Source organism: Mastomys coucha, unplaced genomic scaffold, assembly GCF_008632895.1.
Source record: "Mastomys coucha isolate ucsf_1 unplaced genomic scaffold, UCSF_Mcou_1 pScaffold15, whole genome shotgun sequence".
Lineage (NCBI taxonomy): Eukaryota > Metazoa > Chordata > Mammalia > Rodentia > Muridae > Mastomys > Mastomys coucha.
In genome coordinates this window covers 153,485,686-153,504,359 of record NW_022196897.1, presented here as the reverse complement: position 1 = coordinate 153,504,359, position 18,674 = coordinate 153,485,686, and the positions used below count along the sequence as shown (strand labels likewise).

Sequence of the window (18,674 nt, the reverse complement as noted above, 5' to 3'; positions counted from 1 at the left end):
AGCCTTCCTCACTGGTTCCCAGGGCTGTCAGCGCGGCTCTCAGTCTTTTTGCACTAGGGTGGGCAGAGGTGGTATGTGCTCATTAGATAGATGCCTCTCCAGTACTCAGCCAAGTGTCCACGCTTCCTGGTATAAACCCCACCTCTGGATTTTCCTTTTTGGGGAGAGGGGCAGGGCAGGAATTTGAAGCTGTCACTTCCTTGTGAAGCGTTAACACACTTTAGCCATAGGCAGTTGTGATGTCGTGTTTGGGATCTCTGTGCAAGGAGAGTTTTCCCAAAGCAGGCATCCAGCTCTGGAGAAGGCTTTACTCTGGCCAAGCCCTGAGCCACTGTGAATTTGCTGGTGGTCTTCCGACTTACTGGAGTGATTTTAGGGTTTTCCAAATCTTATAACTCTTTTTTTATCTCTAGCTGATAGACCGCATGTAGATAGGTGTATATATACAGCAGAATTTGGGCAATTTTATTACTGAGACTGGCCTTCCTGGGCAGCTCTTTGATGTTCCACACCTCAGAACTGGTGATGCCTGCTTGGCCCTTTCCTGAGAGCTCTAGCTTTCCATTCCAGTTACTCCAGCATTGCAGGGACTCTCTCAAGATGGAGGATAGGCCGCCTGAAGAAGTGCTGTGTGCTTTCCACCAGGAAATAGACAGCCTGGCAAGGCCTCTCCCCTCCTAGGTGTGTCTCACTATGGGAGACGCGTGATTGGGATAGTTGAGTATATGCTAATTTAAAATGCACATGTTTTGCATTTGATTTCTACAGAGTTGAAATGTTGAGAGATTTAAAAAAATAATAAAGTGTCTTCCATTGTTAAATGAAGTGTTTATGGTGTTGCTGCCCCTTCTGTGGCTCCCCTCATTTGCAGCATGCTCTGCCCTAGACACCACAGTTAGCTCAAGTGACAGGACTCAGGTACTACAGCCTGGTCATCTGGGGAAGATGGAAACCAGGCCCAGCGGTCAAGCTGTCCATTTTCCCAAAGCACTTCTGGGGGAAATAATTGTTACTATTAAAGACATACCTTTCCCCCCCTGCCTTCTGGTTTTTCTCATTAAAAGCATGTTCTACCACATCTAGCCAAAGATTTTTTTTTCTTAAAAACAAACAAAACTTGGCAGACAGGTGGTGAGATGGTACAACAAACATTGGCTGCTCTTCCAGAGACCCAGATTCAATTCCTAGCACCCACATCATCACTCACAACCATTTCTAATTCCAGTTCTAGGGGACCCAGAGCCCTCCTCTGGCCTTTGTAGGCACTAGGCATGTACATAGTGTATGTCCATACATGTACACAAGACACCCGTACACACTTTCTAAAAATTATTTCATGTGTCTTTTATTGCATCAAGCTCAAATCCCCCACACTACAAGATGTTGACTTTTGGGGCATGTATCCAGGGTCTTGTATATGCTAGACAAATGATGTGCCACTGGATGCATCTGTCCCAGCTTAGAAGATGGATCTTTAAATTACCATTGCCACTGAGGCTGCCCTACAGAACATAGGAGTCCCAGTTTGACTTTCTATTTTTCTTTCGTGTTATGTGTGTGCATGTTTGCATGTGCTTGTGCATATATGAAAGACCTTCATTGAGGCAGGATTTTGGTTAGACCCAGAGTGCATGGATATGGTGACTCAGAAGGTGCTTTGCCAGTGCCTAAGCTGCACTTAGTCCAGTCCTGCTCTGTCCCATGGCCTAGTCTCCTGGTTTCCTAAGAATTGGTTGCCTCTCCCTAATTTATTCCTATCTGCATGTGTTGTTCCAGGTACCACCAGTACCTGAGTAGGACCTGGCTCACTTCTGACACATTTGGCCTATCTATATTGAAGGTGATGTGGGACTGCTGGGTCACTCAGGGGCCCAGTTCTAATTTACGTGTGTAAGCTCTCTTTAAATTTTTTTTATGTGTATGGGTGTTTTGCTTGTGCACATGTCTGTGCTGTGTGCATGCTGTGCCCACTGAGGCCAGAAGTGCATGTAGAATCCCTGGAACTGGAGTTACAGATGAATCAGAACCTCCGTGGGGTGCTTGGAATGGAGTCCCTTCCTCTGTGAGAGCAGCCAAAGCTCTTAACTGATGACCCATCTATTTAGCCTCATTAAGTAGGGGGTTTGTGTGTGTGTGTGTATGTATGTATGTGTGTGTGTGTGTGTATATATATATATATATATATACATATATATATATATATATGGGAGACAAGTTTTTGTGTAGTGTGGATATCTTGAAACTCCTTCTGTACAAGAGGCTGGCCTTGAACTCAAAGATCCACTTGCCTCTGCCTCCTGAGTGCTGGGATCAAGGTATGTGCCACCACTGCCCAGTCACAAAGTATATTTTGTTCATATCACCTCTTCCCCAGAATCTCTTTATCATGTTCCATCTAAGGTCCATGTCTTTGTTTCTTTAATGACCCTGAGTCCAGTCAGTGTTGCTCATGTGTGTACAAGGGGAGGAGTTTGAGACAGTGTCTTACTGAATAGCTCAGGCCAGGCCTAAGCTTGTGATCCTCTTGCAGGGATGCTCTCCAGAAAGCCAGCCACCATGGAATGCTTACTGGCTTGCTTATGGGCTGGGATTACCAATCATGGAAATGCCCCAAAGGCCACTGCGTGTGTGGGTGCACAACTTTAATGCCAGCACACAGGGAAAAGCAGATCTCAAGAGTCCATCCTGGCTTCTATAGGACAGCTAGGGCTACACAGAGTAACTGTCAAAAACCAAAAAACTGCCTCAGGTACTGTCCCAGGCTAATCTGGTGGGGCATTTTACTAATCAGGGTCCCCTCTTCTCAAATAACAACAGCTGTGTCAAGTTGACAAAAAGCTAGCCAGGACAAGCCCTTTCTATGCTAGGGTGGCTGTCCCCTAGCCCTGGTTTGCTGTTTTTCTTAGGGAATCCTCTAGAACTTGAAATTAGAACTTAAAAGGAACAGATGTTCCTTCTCTATCAGTCAAAATAGCTACAGTTTTATCTGTCATCCTGTTAATATGGAGTGTTGTGCATGCACTCTGGGTCTTTGGCATTGATCAGAACACACAAGACTGCTTCAGCAGGAAGCATGTGGGGTTCTGCCCTCTGGGAGAGTCATTCCCACTGAGCTGTCATTTCACTCATAGTAACATGGAACACCCCAGTTCTGTTTAGCAACAGGATGTCTCATTTCTGTCATGTCTATAAAAGGACCTCCCTGCGGTGGTGTGAATCTAGACATGTGAAAGGTTACACAAAAATGAATGAATACACATAACACATGTTTTCTTTGGTTTTTATGAGAATTTCTAGTCATTGTTGGCTGTCCACCGTGGACACCATGTTGGTCTCAGACTTGAAGCAATTCATTTGCCCAAGTCTCCCAAATGTTTGGATTCTAAGTATATCCCACAATGCCTTAGCTTCATAGGAAATGAAAATTGGTCTACGGAGATGGCTCATTTGGTTAAATGTTTCCCTCATAGGTATGAGAACCTGATTTGTTCCCCAGAACTCAAGTTAAAATGCCAGATGTAGGACTTGAGAGATGGCTTAGTGGTACAAAGGGCTTGCTGCTCTCAGAACACAGGAATTTGGTTCCTAGCACCCACTTTAGATAGATGGCTTCTGGCTTCCCAGTACTCAGAAAGCAGAGGCAGGAACTGGGCGGTGGTGGCGCACACCTTTAGTCCCAATACTTGGGAGGTGGATTTCTGAGTTCCAGGCTAGCCTGGTCTACAGAGTGAGTTCCAGGATAGGCAGGGGGCTACACAGAGAAACCCTATCTCGAAAAACCAAGGGAAAAAAAAAAGAAAGCAAGCAGAGGCAGGGCAGGCAGACCACTGGGCCTGAAGGCAGCCTCGTCTACCCAGCACATTCTACGATAGCCAGAGCTACACAGACACCCCGTCTCCAAAAAGAAACCAGAAAAATGCTTTCTGCTGTCATCCCTCAGTCCATCCCAGCAGGCCCAGGCTTTATACCTGGGAAAGGAACTGAGGCCTCTCCTCAACAAGTACAGGGGCTGACATGAGTGTGGGGCTGGAATGAGCCCAGTTCTTGTGAGCACAGCAGCACACCACAGAGAACGAAGTGTGTTGGTAGCGTATGGTTTTTCCCTTCTTTTTTAGATTATATTTTATAGTTCAGAATTGTGGCCATCTTCCTGTCTCAGCCTCTAGTGATGGGATTATGAGTTTGCACCACTATGTCTAACAGCATGTTTGACTTTTAAAGACAGGGTTTGACTGTATAGCTCTAGTTGGCCTGAAACTTGCAATGTAGGCCAAGTTGGCGTCCAACTCAAGAGATACCCTGCCTCTGCCTCCCATAATAGCATATGTTTTTAGTATGTCTCCTCAGATCAGTTCTGCCATGGGGTGGGTTGGGGGCTCTGGGACCCTTTCTCTACAGCTTTCTGGCCTGGAAGGGAGCTGATTCTTCCAGTTCTCCTCTCTACTCTGGGCTTTCTCTGAAGTTGATCAGGTTGTATCCTTCAGTGGGACTGAGCCCTTCTTCCAGGCTGACACGACTCAGCAAACTCCTAGCCATTCTCAGGAACAGGCAACCTGAGGATCTGATCGGCTCTTCACCAGTGGTTTCAAGGCTGCTTGAGTTCCCATGAGATGTCACACTCAGGCCCCTTCCCTGACATGGCCAAGGCCACATGATGTCAGCAGAGGGGCCTCATACCTGCTTCCTGTGGCTGGTGCTAGGTAGGTACAGGGGCTGTTTTACTCTCTTGGTAGCTGGTGGGGGTAGGGAGTCTCAGGGCTGCAAAGAACCACAAAACCTGGCTTTTGCCCACTGGGCTTTGCTGGTAGGCTCTGCTCTGGATCCTCATCATTTCAGATTGCATGGAGTAGTTCTCCATTTTCTGCTGTCAGAAACCAACACCACGTCAAGCAGCAGCCCCTGGAGCAATGGCTTCCTGGCACCTGGGAGGAAGTCATGGTTGGCATGAGCATTCTGCTTCAAGTGTTGGTCACTGAAGGCCAGATCTGGACTCTTGAACACTGCACTTCTTGGAATATGCCTGCTGCTGTCCTGCAGAGCTATGGGGCCCAGGGCCACACTTAGGAGTATGCAAACACGTGACACAACAGAGGTCAGCTCTGATTGCACAGCACTTTATTTCTAACTATCCAGTGATGTGACCTGGGACACCCCTCCCCCAGCTCATCAGTGAGGCTGAGGGGAGCAGGCAGGCAAGAGGGAGGGAAGCTCCAGGAGAGCGACAGCTTCCCTCCAGCTCAGACCCCAGGGACCTTGGCTGCTGACCAGTCTCCCTAAATCACAACAGAAAACTAGGGCTTCCAAAACCCTCCACTGTCAGAGAAGAAAGAAACCCAGGCTTGTGAGGAGAGCCTTCAGCTTCGCCTTGGTGGAAGCAGGGCAACTCCACCACTCACCAGCCTGCGCTACCATGGCTCTAAAGCGTGGCTTGTCCCACCACCACTGCACAGGATGGTGCCTGGGTGAGGGAGCCACAGCACCTCCCAACTCTGAAACTGGGTGGACAGGTGGGAAGGCAGGATGGAGAAGCAGGGTCACCAGAAGGCCTTCCTCGCACAGGCTCTTACTGCCTCATGTTCCTATGTGAGTTCCATTAACAGTCTGCCTCTCGCTGCTTGGACCTGGTGCCCTAGACACACGCCAGCAGAGAAAATGAGATGCTATTTCTGAAGAGAATGGGGAGGACCCTGTCTCCACAAGGTATCTTAGAAACCTGGTGGGTGGTAGACAGCTACTAGATCCTCCTGTTTGAGCCAGGAGCAGCTGCCCTCTACCACAGGTACCTCCGCAGCTAAGGGAAGAGGAGCCAGGAGAGCAGCAGCTGCCTGGCCCCGAACCTACCATGGGCACACTGACCCGGTGACCCTTAGGGTAGGTGTTAAGAAGGCTTTCTGCTCAGTCTCTCGGCATTCTACTGCACAAAAAGAAATCTGCAAACCCAGCCCCTCAGCCTGCCACGCTGCTAGGCGAGGCTTTTTGGAGGGACCCTGTGATCACAGCACTGCAGGAAGCAGGTCACCGCTTCCAAGACCTTTCTTTTACACTGCGGAAGTACAGGGTACTGCCAGATACCCAGGGGCATCCATGTCCCTCCGTACTCTGAAGTATTAACTTCTGTGTGCCCAGCTGGCCTGTCCCTTGCCTAGACCTGAAACTCACAGCGCACCTGAGGCAGCATCTTGTACCATTTGCGCCTTTGCCACTGCACACAACAGGACTAGCGAGATCTGAGCAGGTGGTAGCAGCAGCTTGTACCTCAGGTAAAACATCAGAAGAAGGAAAGGCATCCAGCACTTTGCTCCCTGGCCAGTGGCTCTGAAGGGCTGGGCGGTCTCCCAGGGTGCTAAGCCTACATCCTCCAGCAAGAGGCAAAGGTACCTACTGATGCTCAGAGCTGACACACAACATTCTCACCAAGCTCTGGGAAGCTTGCTTCAGGTCTCAGCTACAAGTAGGAGGCCAAGAATGATGGACCAGGGACAGGAGCCCTGGAGACGGGGCCAACTGAATGGTACCCTAATTCTTCATTTCAAAGATGGAACCTGAGTTCTGAGAAAGAGAACAACCCAGCCTTAACCCCAAAATTACACAAGGCCACAGAACGGCTCCCGTTCCAGAGCTAAGAGACAAGGAAGAGGGCCATATCTTGGCTTTGCCAAGGACAAGTGTCCTTATGCACAGAAGCAAACTATATGCCTCCAACTTGACCAACTTCTGCAGCACAGTGAGGTGTCAGGGCCTTAGAGGCCTGGCTGTCCTTCCCAACATCAGAACCACAGTACCTAAGGTCAGAAACACCTGCCACAAGGCCCACCGTGTCCCCATTGTGAGTCAGGGCCATGAGTAGTTGCTAAAGTGCCACAGATGGGCAGAGGACAGCACTCATAAAATGGCAGGTGAGGACATCAAGCAACAACCATTGCCTATGGTATGATCCAGCACCTTATCTGCGACGTGCACGAGTGTGTGTTTCTGTGACCCAAAGCCACCAGAATACAAGTAGCCAAAGTGGGGAGCACTGCCCCAGTGTCTTGGGGAGCTAGAGTGGGGCCTTGGCATGGAGGGCAGAGGACCCAGGGTCCAGAAACTGGTAAAGACAAAGCTGGGCTCTAAACAGCAGTGGGGTGGAAGGAGCTTCACATTACAGGGTCCAGAGAGGCCACTGGAGAGACAGAAGGCAGGAATGAGAGGCGAGGCAGTGGGACATGGAGGTGACTCACAAGGTGCCCCCAAGGCCCCTGTGCTTCCATTTTGTCTCTTCAGAGAACACTCCAAACCCAGCGGATGGGTGATCACCTTTCCTGGAAGCCTGCAGGCTGACCCCTGCCAGGTACCAGTGTAAACATTTTCATTGTGCCACAGGAGGGCGTAGGTGCCTTCCCAAACGCAGGCTGGGAAGTGCCAGTCCTATGTCAGTCTTTCTCTTAGGGAGCGAAAGACACAGAGCAGGACTGGGAGGCCTCAGAGTCTCTTGGCTGTGGTACCAGGTCGAGGTTACTGCTGCTGACACCAAGGCACCTTGACAGTTCTGAGACAAATGGCAGATGTGCCCACCAGCAGCTGCTCCAGAGGTGAGGAAGGCATGGTGCGGCCTGGTGTGAGATGAACAAGCAGCCTTCCAAAGCTTTCTCTGTGGCCTGGCAGAGAAGCAGGGAGGAGGCTAGCGACTGCCGTCTCTGCAAGCCCGGAAACAACACGGTACATCTGGTTCCGTCAGTCATGGAGGCCTATCACATTTCTGAAGCCAGCATGCTCCAAAGGCCTGAAGCTTCCTAGCTAAGACTAGCCCTTGACCTACCATCTTGTGTTCTGAGGAGGCTGGGTGGAGCACTGTGGGCTCAGAACAACTCCTGCTCATCATCCTCAGAGCCCGACGGTCCCTGACGAACCTCCTCGTACCACTTGTTGGTGAGGCTCTTCATCTGGATGCGCCCATGGTGGAGGTCCTGCAGGGAGACGTGTGAGAACCCTGTCAGTGAGTCAGTGACAGGTCAGGAGACGAGGCTGCCATGAACCCATAGGCTGGAGGTAACAGGAGGGTCTACTGACAAGTGGAAGGGGCTTAGGGGGAGAAAAATGACACATTAGAAGCTAGGCCTTTAGAATTAGATGTCTGGGCTCTGTGGCAGCTTTGCAGTCTGTTGCCGTGTGCGTGTGCGTGTGTGTTCCTTTCCCTGGGCTTCAGTCTTCCCCAACTGTCAAGTGAGATGACATGTTTGCTGACTAACTGTTAAAGGACACAGTGCTCACGGGGTTGGAAGACGCTGTGCTAGCATACATAGTCCCACCCACCCCAGGTAGAAGGATCTTCCAGGGTGTGCAGGGTTAAGGGGAGGCAAGGGATCCCTGATATGCCCACCTCCTGTGTCAGCCGCCGTGTGAAGAAGGGGTTCAGGTACTTGGCATCCAGCCACATGAAGCCTTTGAGGTCCTGCTGTCTGATGTAGTGAGCCTCGTACTCTTCCTCAGTGAGCTCTGACAGGTGTTCTGACTCGATGGCATTACCCTGGGAACAGAGCTGTCAGCGTCAGCAAACATTTCCCAGGAGCCCCATCTGCCCTCCCAGAATGCTACTCTAACACTCTACGCTAGCACAGGTGATCACAGGCACAGAGCTTTTGGGACCCCCAAAGCCTACCCTTGGCAGGGTGGACCAGTGACAACAAGATTGCATGCGAGAGTCTCTAAAGTCACAGGGCCCCGCTGGCCTGGGAGTGGAGAAGGAGCCTGGTCAGTCTCTGGGGTTTGAGAAACCTGAAGGTGACACACATTTCAGCCCCAGCTGCAATTTCTGCAACAACAGGTCAGAGGCTGGCTACCAAATCTGCATATTTAACATGGCACCACTGCTGGTCGGGGAAACCTACTGTGAAGACCTAGGTAGACCATGGTGTCTGTGAGGGCAGGCTCTGCCTGGAGCCCTTCTTGTGCCTCAGTGTTCTCAACCTGCAGCTCCATGCACACGCTAACTGCCTTGGCTACAGCAGTGTATTTATTACCCCACCCGCTGGGCTGACTGTCCAAGAATGGCTGTAGCCTTGCAGGAATAGCATTCTGCACAGGGCTCACTTCTGTGAACGCCAGCACTTGGGAACTGGAGGCAGCAAAACTGCCAGGCAGCTGGAGCTCCAACACAGTCAAGCCCTACTTAGTCTACACAGTGACAGAGTGAGCCCATCTCAAATAAGGCTGGAAAGGTGGCTCAGTGGTTTGGAATGCTTGCTGTTTTTCCAGAGGACTGGAGTTCAGGTTCCTAGTAGCTGAGAACTGCTGACAGCTCCGTCCGGTTCTGGAGGATCTAATGCTCTCTTCTTGCATTCAGTGAGCGCACACACACACCACAGCATGCACATGCACAGACACATATACTTTAAAAAAGGTTCCAAATGGGCTAGAGAGATGGCTCAGCCATTTAAGAGCACTGACTGTGCTTCTGAAGGGTCCTTAGTTCAATTCCCAGCAACCACATGGTGGCTCACAACCATCTGTAATGTTGATCTGATGCCCTCTTCTGGTGTGTCTGAAGAGTGCTACAATCTATTCATATAAAATAAATAAATCTTAAAAAAAAAAAAAAAAAGGTTCCAAATAAAAAGAAGTCAGCTGGGCGGTGGTGGCACATGCCTTTAATCCCAGCACTTGGGAGGCAGAGGCAGGCAGATTTCTGAGTTCGAGGCCAGCCTGGTCTACAGAGTGAGTTCCAGGACAGCCAGGACTACACAGAGAAACCCTGTCTCAAAAAACAAAACAAAACAAAGTTGAAAATGGGCTGCTCTTCCAGAGGTCCTGAGTTCAATTCCCAGCAACCACATGGTGGCTCATAATCATCTGTAATGTTGATTGGATGCCCTCTTCTGGTGTGTCTGAAGACAGTACAGTGTACTTACATACATGAAATAAATTTTTTTAAAAAAGTTTAAAAACAAACAAACAAAAAAAACCACTGACCCAAGTTACATCTCAGACAGGAAGACTAGAGGACAGTGCATCTCAAGAGCATGGGGGGTGGGGCGGGAAGGTGAATCAGGAGTCAGGGTTGGTACAGAAGAGGAAGAGCTAGGTGGTCCCAGCCCAAGAGTGGCCTGGCAGCAGCAGGAGACTCATTGGAAGTAGAGGTGGGCAAGGCAGTACAGAAGCCTCAGCTTCCAATGTGTCCAGGCCCTTTGTTCTTGAGGTTGGCACCTTGCTTACAGCGCTCACAGTTATCACAAGCCACCATACTCTTTGGTCCCTATTGAGTGTAACTGTACACTGAGCAATACCAACATTTGAAAGCTCTTGGTCCTTGACCTGGGAGTCTGGCATAGGACCAGGCTCTCTACTTGAAATGTCCTGAACTGCAGATGGCATCATCTCTCAGTTTCTATGGCTTCAGCAGGGCACAAGGCTGGCACACACCCTACCCCGAAGAGCCCTGCTTCAGAAGCCAAGTCCTGCACCTGTTCTCCATTGCTGGCCTTGAGGTAAACAAATGCATAAGCAAGCCCCAGCCCTCAGAAACCTATCCTGCCCTCCCAGGCAGATGGGCCACAGGCCCTCAGCTGCACTAACCATCTTTTCAGTCTTGCTGAGGTTGACGTCTTTCTTGCTCCTTCGGCGTGCCCGGGCATCCTCGATATCCACGAGGCGGATGAGGGGCATGGTGCTGCCTCCCAGCAGCAGGATGGTGAAGAGCACAATGACTATGGTGGTTGTGCCAATGAGCTGGCGCTTCTCCATGGGCTCCAGGCCCAGGTGCAGGCTCAGTGCGTAGGGGATGGCCCCTCGAAGACCTGGGGGGGCAAATGGGGACTCAGGGCCACACAGGAAGGAGGGGAAGGGAAAGAGAAAGGAGTAGCTCCAGGATTTTAGAGTAAGAGGCAGGGTGGCCAGGTTTAAGTCTCTTGCATGTTCTGCATGGGCTGGTTCTAAGCAACATGACAAAGGCCATATTGTGTAGCAGGTGTATTTGGGGACCTATTATCTGTCATGTGTCATCACAGCTATGGTGGTTGAGTCCTCCCTGGGTGCCCCAGGCCACCAGTTAAGAACTGCCTGCCACATAAACCAGGATAGCAGGTGCTGCCACTGTCCTTGGCACACAAGTGAGGAACCAGGCTAGAGTAGAAATGTCCTGCCCAGGGCCATGTGACAGACACAGGAACAGGAGGGCATGGCTTGCCTAATGACTCCTATCTGTGGAGCTTGCTGGCAGTGATGAAATGAGGGTGAGGACAGAGTGGGGAGCCAGTAGACCTGCCCTGCATACACAGCAGGGACCTCGAGCCTCTCCCAGAGCAGATAGGAGACAGTAAACACCAAATTCATGAGAAGAGTGAGTCACTGGGAAAGAGACTACGATGGAGTGGCTCTGTGAGGCCAGAGTGGGTGGGATCAAGTGACAAAAGCAGGACAGCCTCTGCTTCTCCAAACCCACAAGGGCTACAGGATGAAGGGACCAGACACCTATGATAGGCTCCGTGTGCGCATATGCCCAGCCAGTGCCAATGAAGGGAGCCGAGTATACCAACCTACCATGTTGCTTCCCAAGGAAGGAGAGCAAGCCAGGTAGGCCCCAACACCCAGAGACAGAGAAGAGCATGAAACAGGGTTCCAGAGGAGGGCTGGTTTGGAGAGCTGGATGGTACAAAGGGCAGATAGAAGGGTCTCACGTTCAGAAGGGGGTGGGGCCAGACCCTAGTGACACTGGCTGTGGTCAGTGTGGGAAGTGCTGGGTGGGAGGCTGGAGCCCCAGGGGACTGTCTTCCATATACTGGCAACAACAGTGGGAGGAGTGAAGCAGAAGCCCAGCACACACTAGGCCGGGGCTAATGCTGCAGAAACCACTGCTGAGCTGACCAAGGCCAAAGCCAGCACAGCAGAAGTGGAGAAAATGGGGATGGCAGGAGGGACTGGGAAGGGACTGACTGTTTACATGATGGTGACCCCAGCACTTGGGAGGCAGCAGCAAGGAAGATGGCTGCAAGTTCAAACCTAGTCTACACTACACTTTGGATCAGCCAGATCTCTGTCTGTATGAGACAGGGTCTGGGTTAGACTCAAGCTAGAAACATTTCTTCCCTGTTCTCCCAAGTAGCAGGTGTTATACTTAAACACTATTGAACTTGGCTCACAGTCTTTACAATAAGGTCTTTTTGAAGAAAAATTACAGGGCAAATTGGAGTGGACATTATAAAGGGTGATGCTACTATAGTCCAGCTCACATGGGAATACTTCAATTGTATTCATTTATTTAAATTTTATTTTTTGAGACAGGGTCTCACTGTATAGCTCTGGCTGGCCTGGAACTCACTATGAAGAGCAAGCTGGCCTTGAACTCATGGTGCTCTATCTGCCTCTGCTGGGAGCCAAGGCATGTGTCATCATACCTAGCTAATGAAACTTAAATAGGAGGCATTTGGAAAGTTAAAGATCCTAAGGGACAAAGAGCAGTAGTGGCGCACGCCTCTAATCCCAACACTTAGGAGGCAGAGGCAGGCAGATCTCTGAGTTCAAGGTTAGCCTGGCCTACAGAATGTTTCAGGACAGCCAGAACTGTTATATGGAGAAGGGGCCCACAACGCTCAGCTTCAGCTATGAGGACTCTGTACAGAAGGAGAGATGACCTGCCTACATGAGGGAGGTGACAGCTGGGTCAAAGGGCCAAGTACCAAAGTGCCTGTCTAGCATGAGGAAGCCCTGGGTCAAGTCCCCATCCTTAGCGCCATACCACATCATGCCTCTCCATGCTAACCACACCACACACAAGTCTCCCAAGGGCCCTTGCTAAAGGACCACCCAATCCAGGGTGCCATATGGCACCACCTGTTAAGAGCCTGGCTTCCCAGGGACCTCTGCCTTCAAGTCCAGGCTCAGGCCCACCCACCCTGGCTGCCACTCACCACTGAACCACATGATGAACATCATCTTGGGGGTGATTTTGTGATCTCGGAAGAAGTTCAGCAGGTAGGAAAGAGGGAAGATATTGACAGCTCTGCCGAACAGGACCAGCACCTGCCAATGTCAACGTGCCCAGTGTAGGTGGACTCCACTGCGTCTTCAAGCTAACGCCAGTGTAGCACACCTGTCTAAGGCATCCTTGCCCTCAGCCATAAAAGACACCAACAGCACAATGCTGCCCTGGCTCTGCCGGGATGAAGCTTTGGAGAGAAGAAACTAGCTAGCATCACGCACTAGCAAGCTTCAGTACCACACACAGCCCCAAACAAAGGTGAGCATCAGCTAGCTCCCTGCAGTGCCTAGAGGGACTAAGAGACATCCAAGACTCCACACTGGGGTGGGCTTATGCTAATTTCCCCACTAGGGGCACTGCAGAATCAGAGGTGAGGGCAGTCAGGTACCCCGCCTCTGATGTGGAGTCTGGCTCCTCAGAGCAAGTAGGGTGGGCTGAGTGAGCTCCACTTGGGAGCACAAAAGTGCCTCAGGCAATCAACTACAGCTCCATGCAATGGGGCTGGGGTGGAGTATCTGCATGTGCACAAGGCCCTGGATTAGATCCTGCAACAATTTTCTATGAAAGGCTTTCCCAAACCTGCACTCAGAGGACAGACAGTGACACAGGCAGGCCACTGCTCTAAAGGAAGTCACGATGGGGGTGGAGACAGGACACAAAAGGACCCAAAAGAGTTGGGATCTCTTGCAGTTGGTCACATTTCTCCTTTTGTTTTTTGTTAAAACCTTTTACTGACTTTTGAGATAGGGTCTCACTGTGTTGCCCTGGTTGGTCTGAAACTTGCACCATAGACCAGGGTGACCTTGCTCACAGAGGCCTGCCTGCCTTTGCCTCCTGAGGGTTGGGGTTAAAGACATGTTCCACCACCACTCAGCTGTCTTTAAACTCTTTGATCCTCCTGCCTCCATCTCCAAGTGCTGGGGTTATAGGCACCACTGCCATGCCCTGGCTAAAGCTACTATTTAAAGGAAACCACACCCTCCAAGGACATGAAAATGTAAAACGCTGGAGACCCTTATGTCTGAGATCTTTTAAACACAAAAAATTTCAGCAGAAGCATGTTACTATTTTAAAAATAGGCCATTCAATAAGAAAAATAAGAAAAATACTTACTATGCACCAGATGACAAAGGAAATTTCAAACTTATGAGGGAAACTAAAAATGGAGAGGCCAAGAAATGCGAACACACATGTTTCTGAAAGAAACCAAAGAACAGGTCGTTTATCCCAGTTCCTCTTACAATTCAGTAGTAACTTAAGCAAACATCCCCAAAGCCACACCAACAGCCACACCAGGTCAGACTTTGTACTTAGTCTTTTGGGGTGGGGTGAGGAGTGGATGGTTGAGATGGAGGTCTTGCTTCTGGCTGACCTTGAATGCAGCACTTGAGTGCTGGGACTGCTGGCGTGAGCTGTCACAGCTGGCTGGCTTTCTGAGAACTTCACAACATAATGAGTTAACTGTCAGATACTAAGCAAATAACCAAGCTCCCACTATACATTTATTGAACACTCATCAGTCAGGATCCTATGGGGCAGCAAAATGGCAGAAGTTGTGAGCATGTGACGGTGGTGCCACATGACAGAAGGGGGTGCTTTAGTTAACTCACTCCCGGGAGGTTCGAGAGGAAGCTAACTCACAGAGCTTGCAGGGAAGACCCATTCTCAGGCTTCGCTGCACTTGGTGTACAAGCAATCACTTGTGTGTGCTGAAAACAGCATCTCCCAAGTTTCTAGGTTCCTGTCACAAATGGCTGGCACATGCCTTTAATCCCAAAACTTAGAAGGCAGCATCTGCATGTTTGTGAGTTTGAAGCCAGCCTAGTCTACAAAACAAGTCCAAGATAGCCTGAACTACACAGAGAAACCTTGTCTCAATAAACAAACAAAACAAAAACAAATAAAAGAAACCAAAAAAGCCGGGCAGTGGTGGCACACGCCTTTATCCCAGCACTTGGGAGGCAGAGGCAGGTGGATTTCTGAGTTCGAGGCCAGCCTGGTCTACAGAGTGAGTTCCAGGACAGCCAGGGCTACACAAAGAAACCCTGTCTCGAAAAACCAAAAAAAAAAAAAAAAAAAAGATGTAAACACAAGCTGGTGAGGCTGTTTAACAGGGCTCAGGAGTGCTTGTAGTGGCTTGTGTATTTTTCAGTGTGGCCCACAGCCAGCAGGTGCTCATCCTTCCCCTCCAAGATGCCTTCTGATTTGATACTGTCTGATCCTCCAAGCCAGTGCACCTAAGCCTACTTTACCCTTCCCTGGCAGCAAGAATGTCTGGTGAACTTAACCAACCTTTCACGGTGGGATATAAACTGCTTCTGGCAATGCCAGCTACCTCAGAACAGCCTAGTGCACTGGCTAAACTTCCCTCGGCGGAGCTGGCCAGGAGAAAGCACAAGCCTGATGAATTCTCATGGAGGGAAGACAGCTTCCGGGGCTGGCATGCATATGCCCAGCATGTAAAGCTGGTCTGGGTCAGAGCAGAGTTCTGCTCCCTGCCCTGTGGGGGTTAGGTTAGGTCAGGTCAGAACCTTTGGTTGAGGCTGGTAAGAACTGTGGGTCAAAAGACTACCAGACAGTAGAGTAGAGGGCTGACTTCTAGCTTGCTCCTTGGCAATGGGCTCCCCGGCTTCTCCTTACCCAGCCTCCCACAGCCAGCTCTGCCATCCTGGCTCCAAAGTAAAATGGCCCCTCAACACCAGGGGATGCTGCGGCTGCAACTGAGGCCGAGTCCTGGGAGATCTTATATTATATACAGTGAGATAGAAAGAGAGTGTGTGTGAGAGTGTGAATGTCAGAATGGCTAAAGGTGGCAACTTCATTTCAGGTCTGAACAGGAATGGGGTCATGGAAAGATGGGGGAGGAAGCTTCAACTGTTGCTGCTTAACAGAAAGACCTCATGTTCAGCCTAGGGGACTCGGTCCTGGAGCTCCTTCCGTGCTAGGGCACCCTCCCTTACACACTCACAGCGCCTAGCTGGAAAGCCTCGGGCTCACAAAATCCTGAAACTTTACCCTGAGAGTTCAAGTCTTAGGGGTGAGGCCATTCACCTGTCCTCAGCACCATTTCTACATCATATATCTGCAATGTCCAACAGCATCTCTACTTCTGACCATAATCTACAGCCATCAGATGTCCATTTCTTAGGTGCTTCACATCTTTTATAGAATCACAAAGCCAGAGGAGCCAGCCCTGGAGGGAGGGGCACAGTAATGGCCTGGGCTTGGAGGGATTCTGTGCCCTGCTGCCAGGGAAAAATCCTAGCCTATACCCAGGCAAGGCAGGAATCCCAGTTTTTGTGGCTACTCAGAGGTGGGACTCACCACACAGGAAGGCCACGGTCCGGAGGGTCTGCTGCATGAGGATCTGAGTGACTGGGGAGAGGTTATGGTGTGTATAGTGAGACATCACGATGCCAGAAAACAGGATCGCCATGATGCCTGGAGAGAGAGGCAGAGGGCAGACATGACACAGAGGACAGGGACAGATGTGCAAATCAAACAACACTCATCCCCAAATTCCCCAAACCCCGAATATATTAGGGCTTTAAGAAAATGGGAGGGGCTGGAAAGATGATTCCGAGGTAAAGAACACTGGCTGCTCGTCCAGAGGAACCATGTTTGGTTCCCAGCACCCACAAGGCAGCTTTCCATTATATGTAACTGAATTCCAGAGGATTCTATATCCTCTGCTGGTGTCCATGAGTTTCAGGTATGCAGTATACAAGATATATATTCAGGCAAAAAACACCCATGCATGTAAAAAGGAAAGAAAAGAGTACAGAGAGGTGGATGCAGGGTCGGTAGACCATTTCCCTAGCAAGCAAGGAGCCATGCATCCCTCTTAAAAACATAATCCAGATGTGATGGTCATAAGCCAGATGTGATGGCACATACCCCTGTAGTCCCAGACGTCAGAGGATCAGAAGTTGGCTAAACAACAAGTTTGAAGCTAGCCTGAGCTACAAGAAACTGTCTCAAAAATAAGGAGACAAAGTAAGGAAGAAAGGTGGAGAGGGAAGGGAGAGATGGGGCAGGGGAGGGAGGGGGAGAGAGGACAGAGTGGAGGCAGATACACAGTCCTGAGGCCTTCCAGAAACCACAGGGAAATGGCCAGGTGGCAGCTTCCCCTCAGCTGTGGTTGGTGCAGTCCCTAACCCACAACAGTCAGAGGAATGGAAGATAAGCTGTGTGACCTGAACAGCACAGTACCAGGCTCAATAGCTGTGAGCATCCTGGTGCACTCACCCTTAGTTTAAAGGCTAAGATGAGAAGCTGGCACTGTATCCACATGTGAAAAGCCCCCAAACCTGGGTGCAATGAGAAGGCCCATCTGATGGACCTTTAAAATACTCTCATTTTAATTTCCCCGGAGTCACCAATTATGTTCTCAGATATAGTGAAGTCACACTAACTGACTGCCTCTTCCAGGGCTCATCGGTCTGTGCTCTCTGAGGGCTGCTCCCCTCCCTGGGCCTGGCATGCTCCCTCTGCCACTCTGAGCCTCTATATAGGTTCTTTTATCAGAGCCACATCTAGGCAGAAGGAAGCTGAGCTTTTTAAGCCACTGAACAAGATGCCAACATACATAAACTGAAAATCAAACTTTATAAGCCAAATTTTAGTCCACTTCCATCACTTTGGAGAAACAGTTTAACTAGCTAACTGCATCTGCACAAAGGGAGTGTCTCACATTAGTCTCTGAGCTGATCAAATGCAAGGCTTTGCAAAACAGGCCACCTGCTCTTTGAAATCCCACAGGGCTCTGCTGTGTATTGACAGAGGACTGGAATGTTCTGCCCCCAACCGCCCAGGAAGGAGCACTTCCTTCACTCTCCCATCCTGCCTACAAGGGGACAGACAAGAAGGTACTCTAGATAAGGGGCGGGCTTGCTCTCTAGTTTAAGGAGTACAAATTGGGCTCTCCAGACCCTCAGACCCCTGCTGTGCTGGACAAACAACCCCAGCACTCCCCAGCCTCACCTGTTCTTTACATTATTGTTCTGCGGAATAGCTGACCCTCCCTGTTCCTGCTGCAAAACGAGGCCCTACAACCATCAAAAGGCTACACCAGGAAGCTGGAAAGGTGGCTCCCTAGTTAAGAGTACTTGTTGCTTTTGTAAAGGACCTGGGTTTGTATTAAGGGACAGCTGACTCCATTTTTATTTATTTATTTATTTATTTTGGTTGTGAGCCTAGCCTTTAACGGCTGAGCCATCTCTCCAGCCCCATTTTTTTTTTTTAAGTTAAACAATGTTAGGCTTTAATTAGGTCCTTAGTAGAAGTCACCTTGTTTTGTGTGTTTATTTCGGTCTTTGTTGTTGTTCCTCAGAAATCTTGTGAGTTATACACTGTAGATTGTCTGCATTTTATGGTCATAACTAACCATAAAATGTTTCATGGAGTGTTGTTAACTGTCTGACCATAAACCCATAACATGCACCTTTTCCATGATCGTAAAAGTAACTGAAATTTTCTGCTTTTTTAGCTCCCGGTTTTCGACACCATAACATTTTAATCCTAGCACCGACATGGTAGCTAACAACCATACACAACTCCCAGGTACTTGTGTGGTACATAATCATACACAAAAAAATATGTCTAACCAGCCATGGTGACAAGCACTCGGGAGACAGGCAGGTAGATCTGTGATGAGTTTCAGGACGGTCAGAGCTACAGAATATAGGCACTGTTCTCAAAATACAAAACAAACCTAAAAAAA

At 49.7% G+C, this 18,674-nt stretch overlaps 1 protein-coding gene across 3 annotated transcripts in view; it reads right to left on the bottom strand.

The window, feature by feature from the left end:
• Nucleotides 1-3,266: 3,266 nt before the first annotated feature.
• The window catches only part of Slc9a8 (solute carrier family 9 member A8), a 56,737-nt gene continuing 41,329 nt past the window's right edge, over nucleotides 3,267-18,674 (bottom strand). For all 3 annotated transcript variants that reach the window (XM_031372825.1, XM_031372826.1, XM_031372824.1), the window contains exons 11-16: nucleotides 16,277-16,393; nucleotides 14,066-14,148; nucleotides 12,882-12,993; nucleotides 10,552-10,772; nucleotides 8,360-8,506; nucleotides 3,267-7,946 (exon numbers count right to left, since the gene is read on the bottom strand). In XM_031372825.1, coding sequence (XP_031228685.1) covers nucleotides 7,839-7,946; nucleotides 8,360-8,506; nucleotides 10,552-10,772; nucleotides 12,882-12,993; nucleotides 14,066-14,148; nucleotides 16,277-16,393 — 788 coding nt within the window. In that variant the 3' untranslated portion in view covers nucleotides 3,267-7,838. The remainder of the gene's footprint in view (nucleotides 7,947-8,359; nucleotides 8,507-10,551; nucleotides 10,773-12,881; nucleotides 12,994-14,065; nucleotides 14,149-16,276; nucleotides 16,394-18,674) is intronic.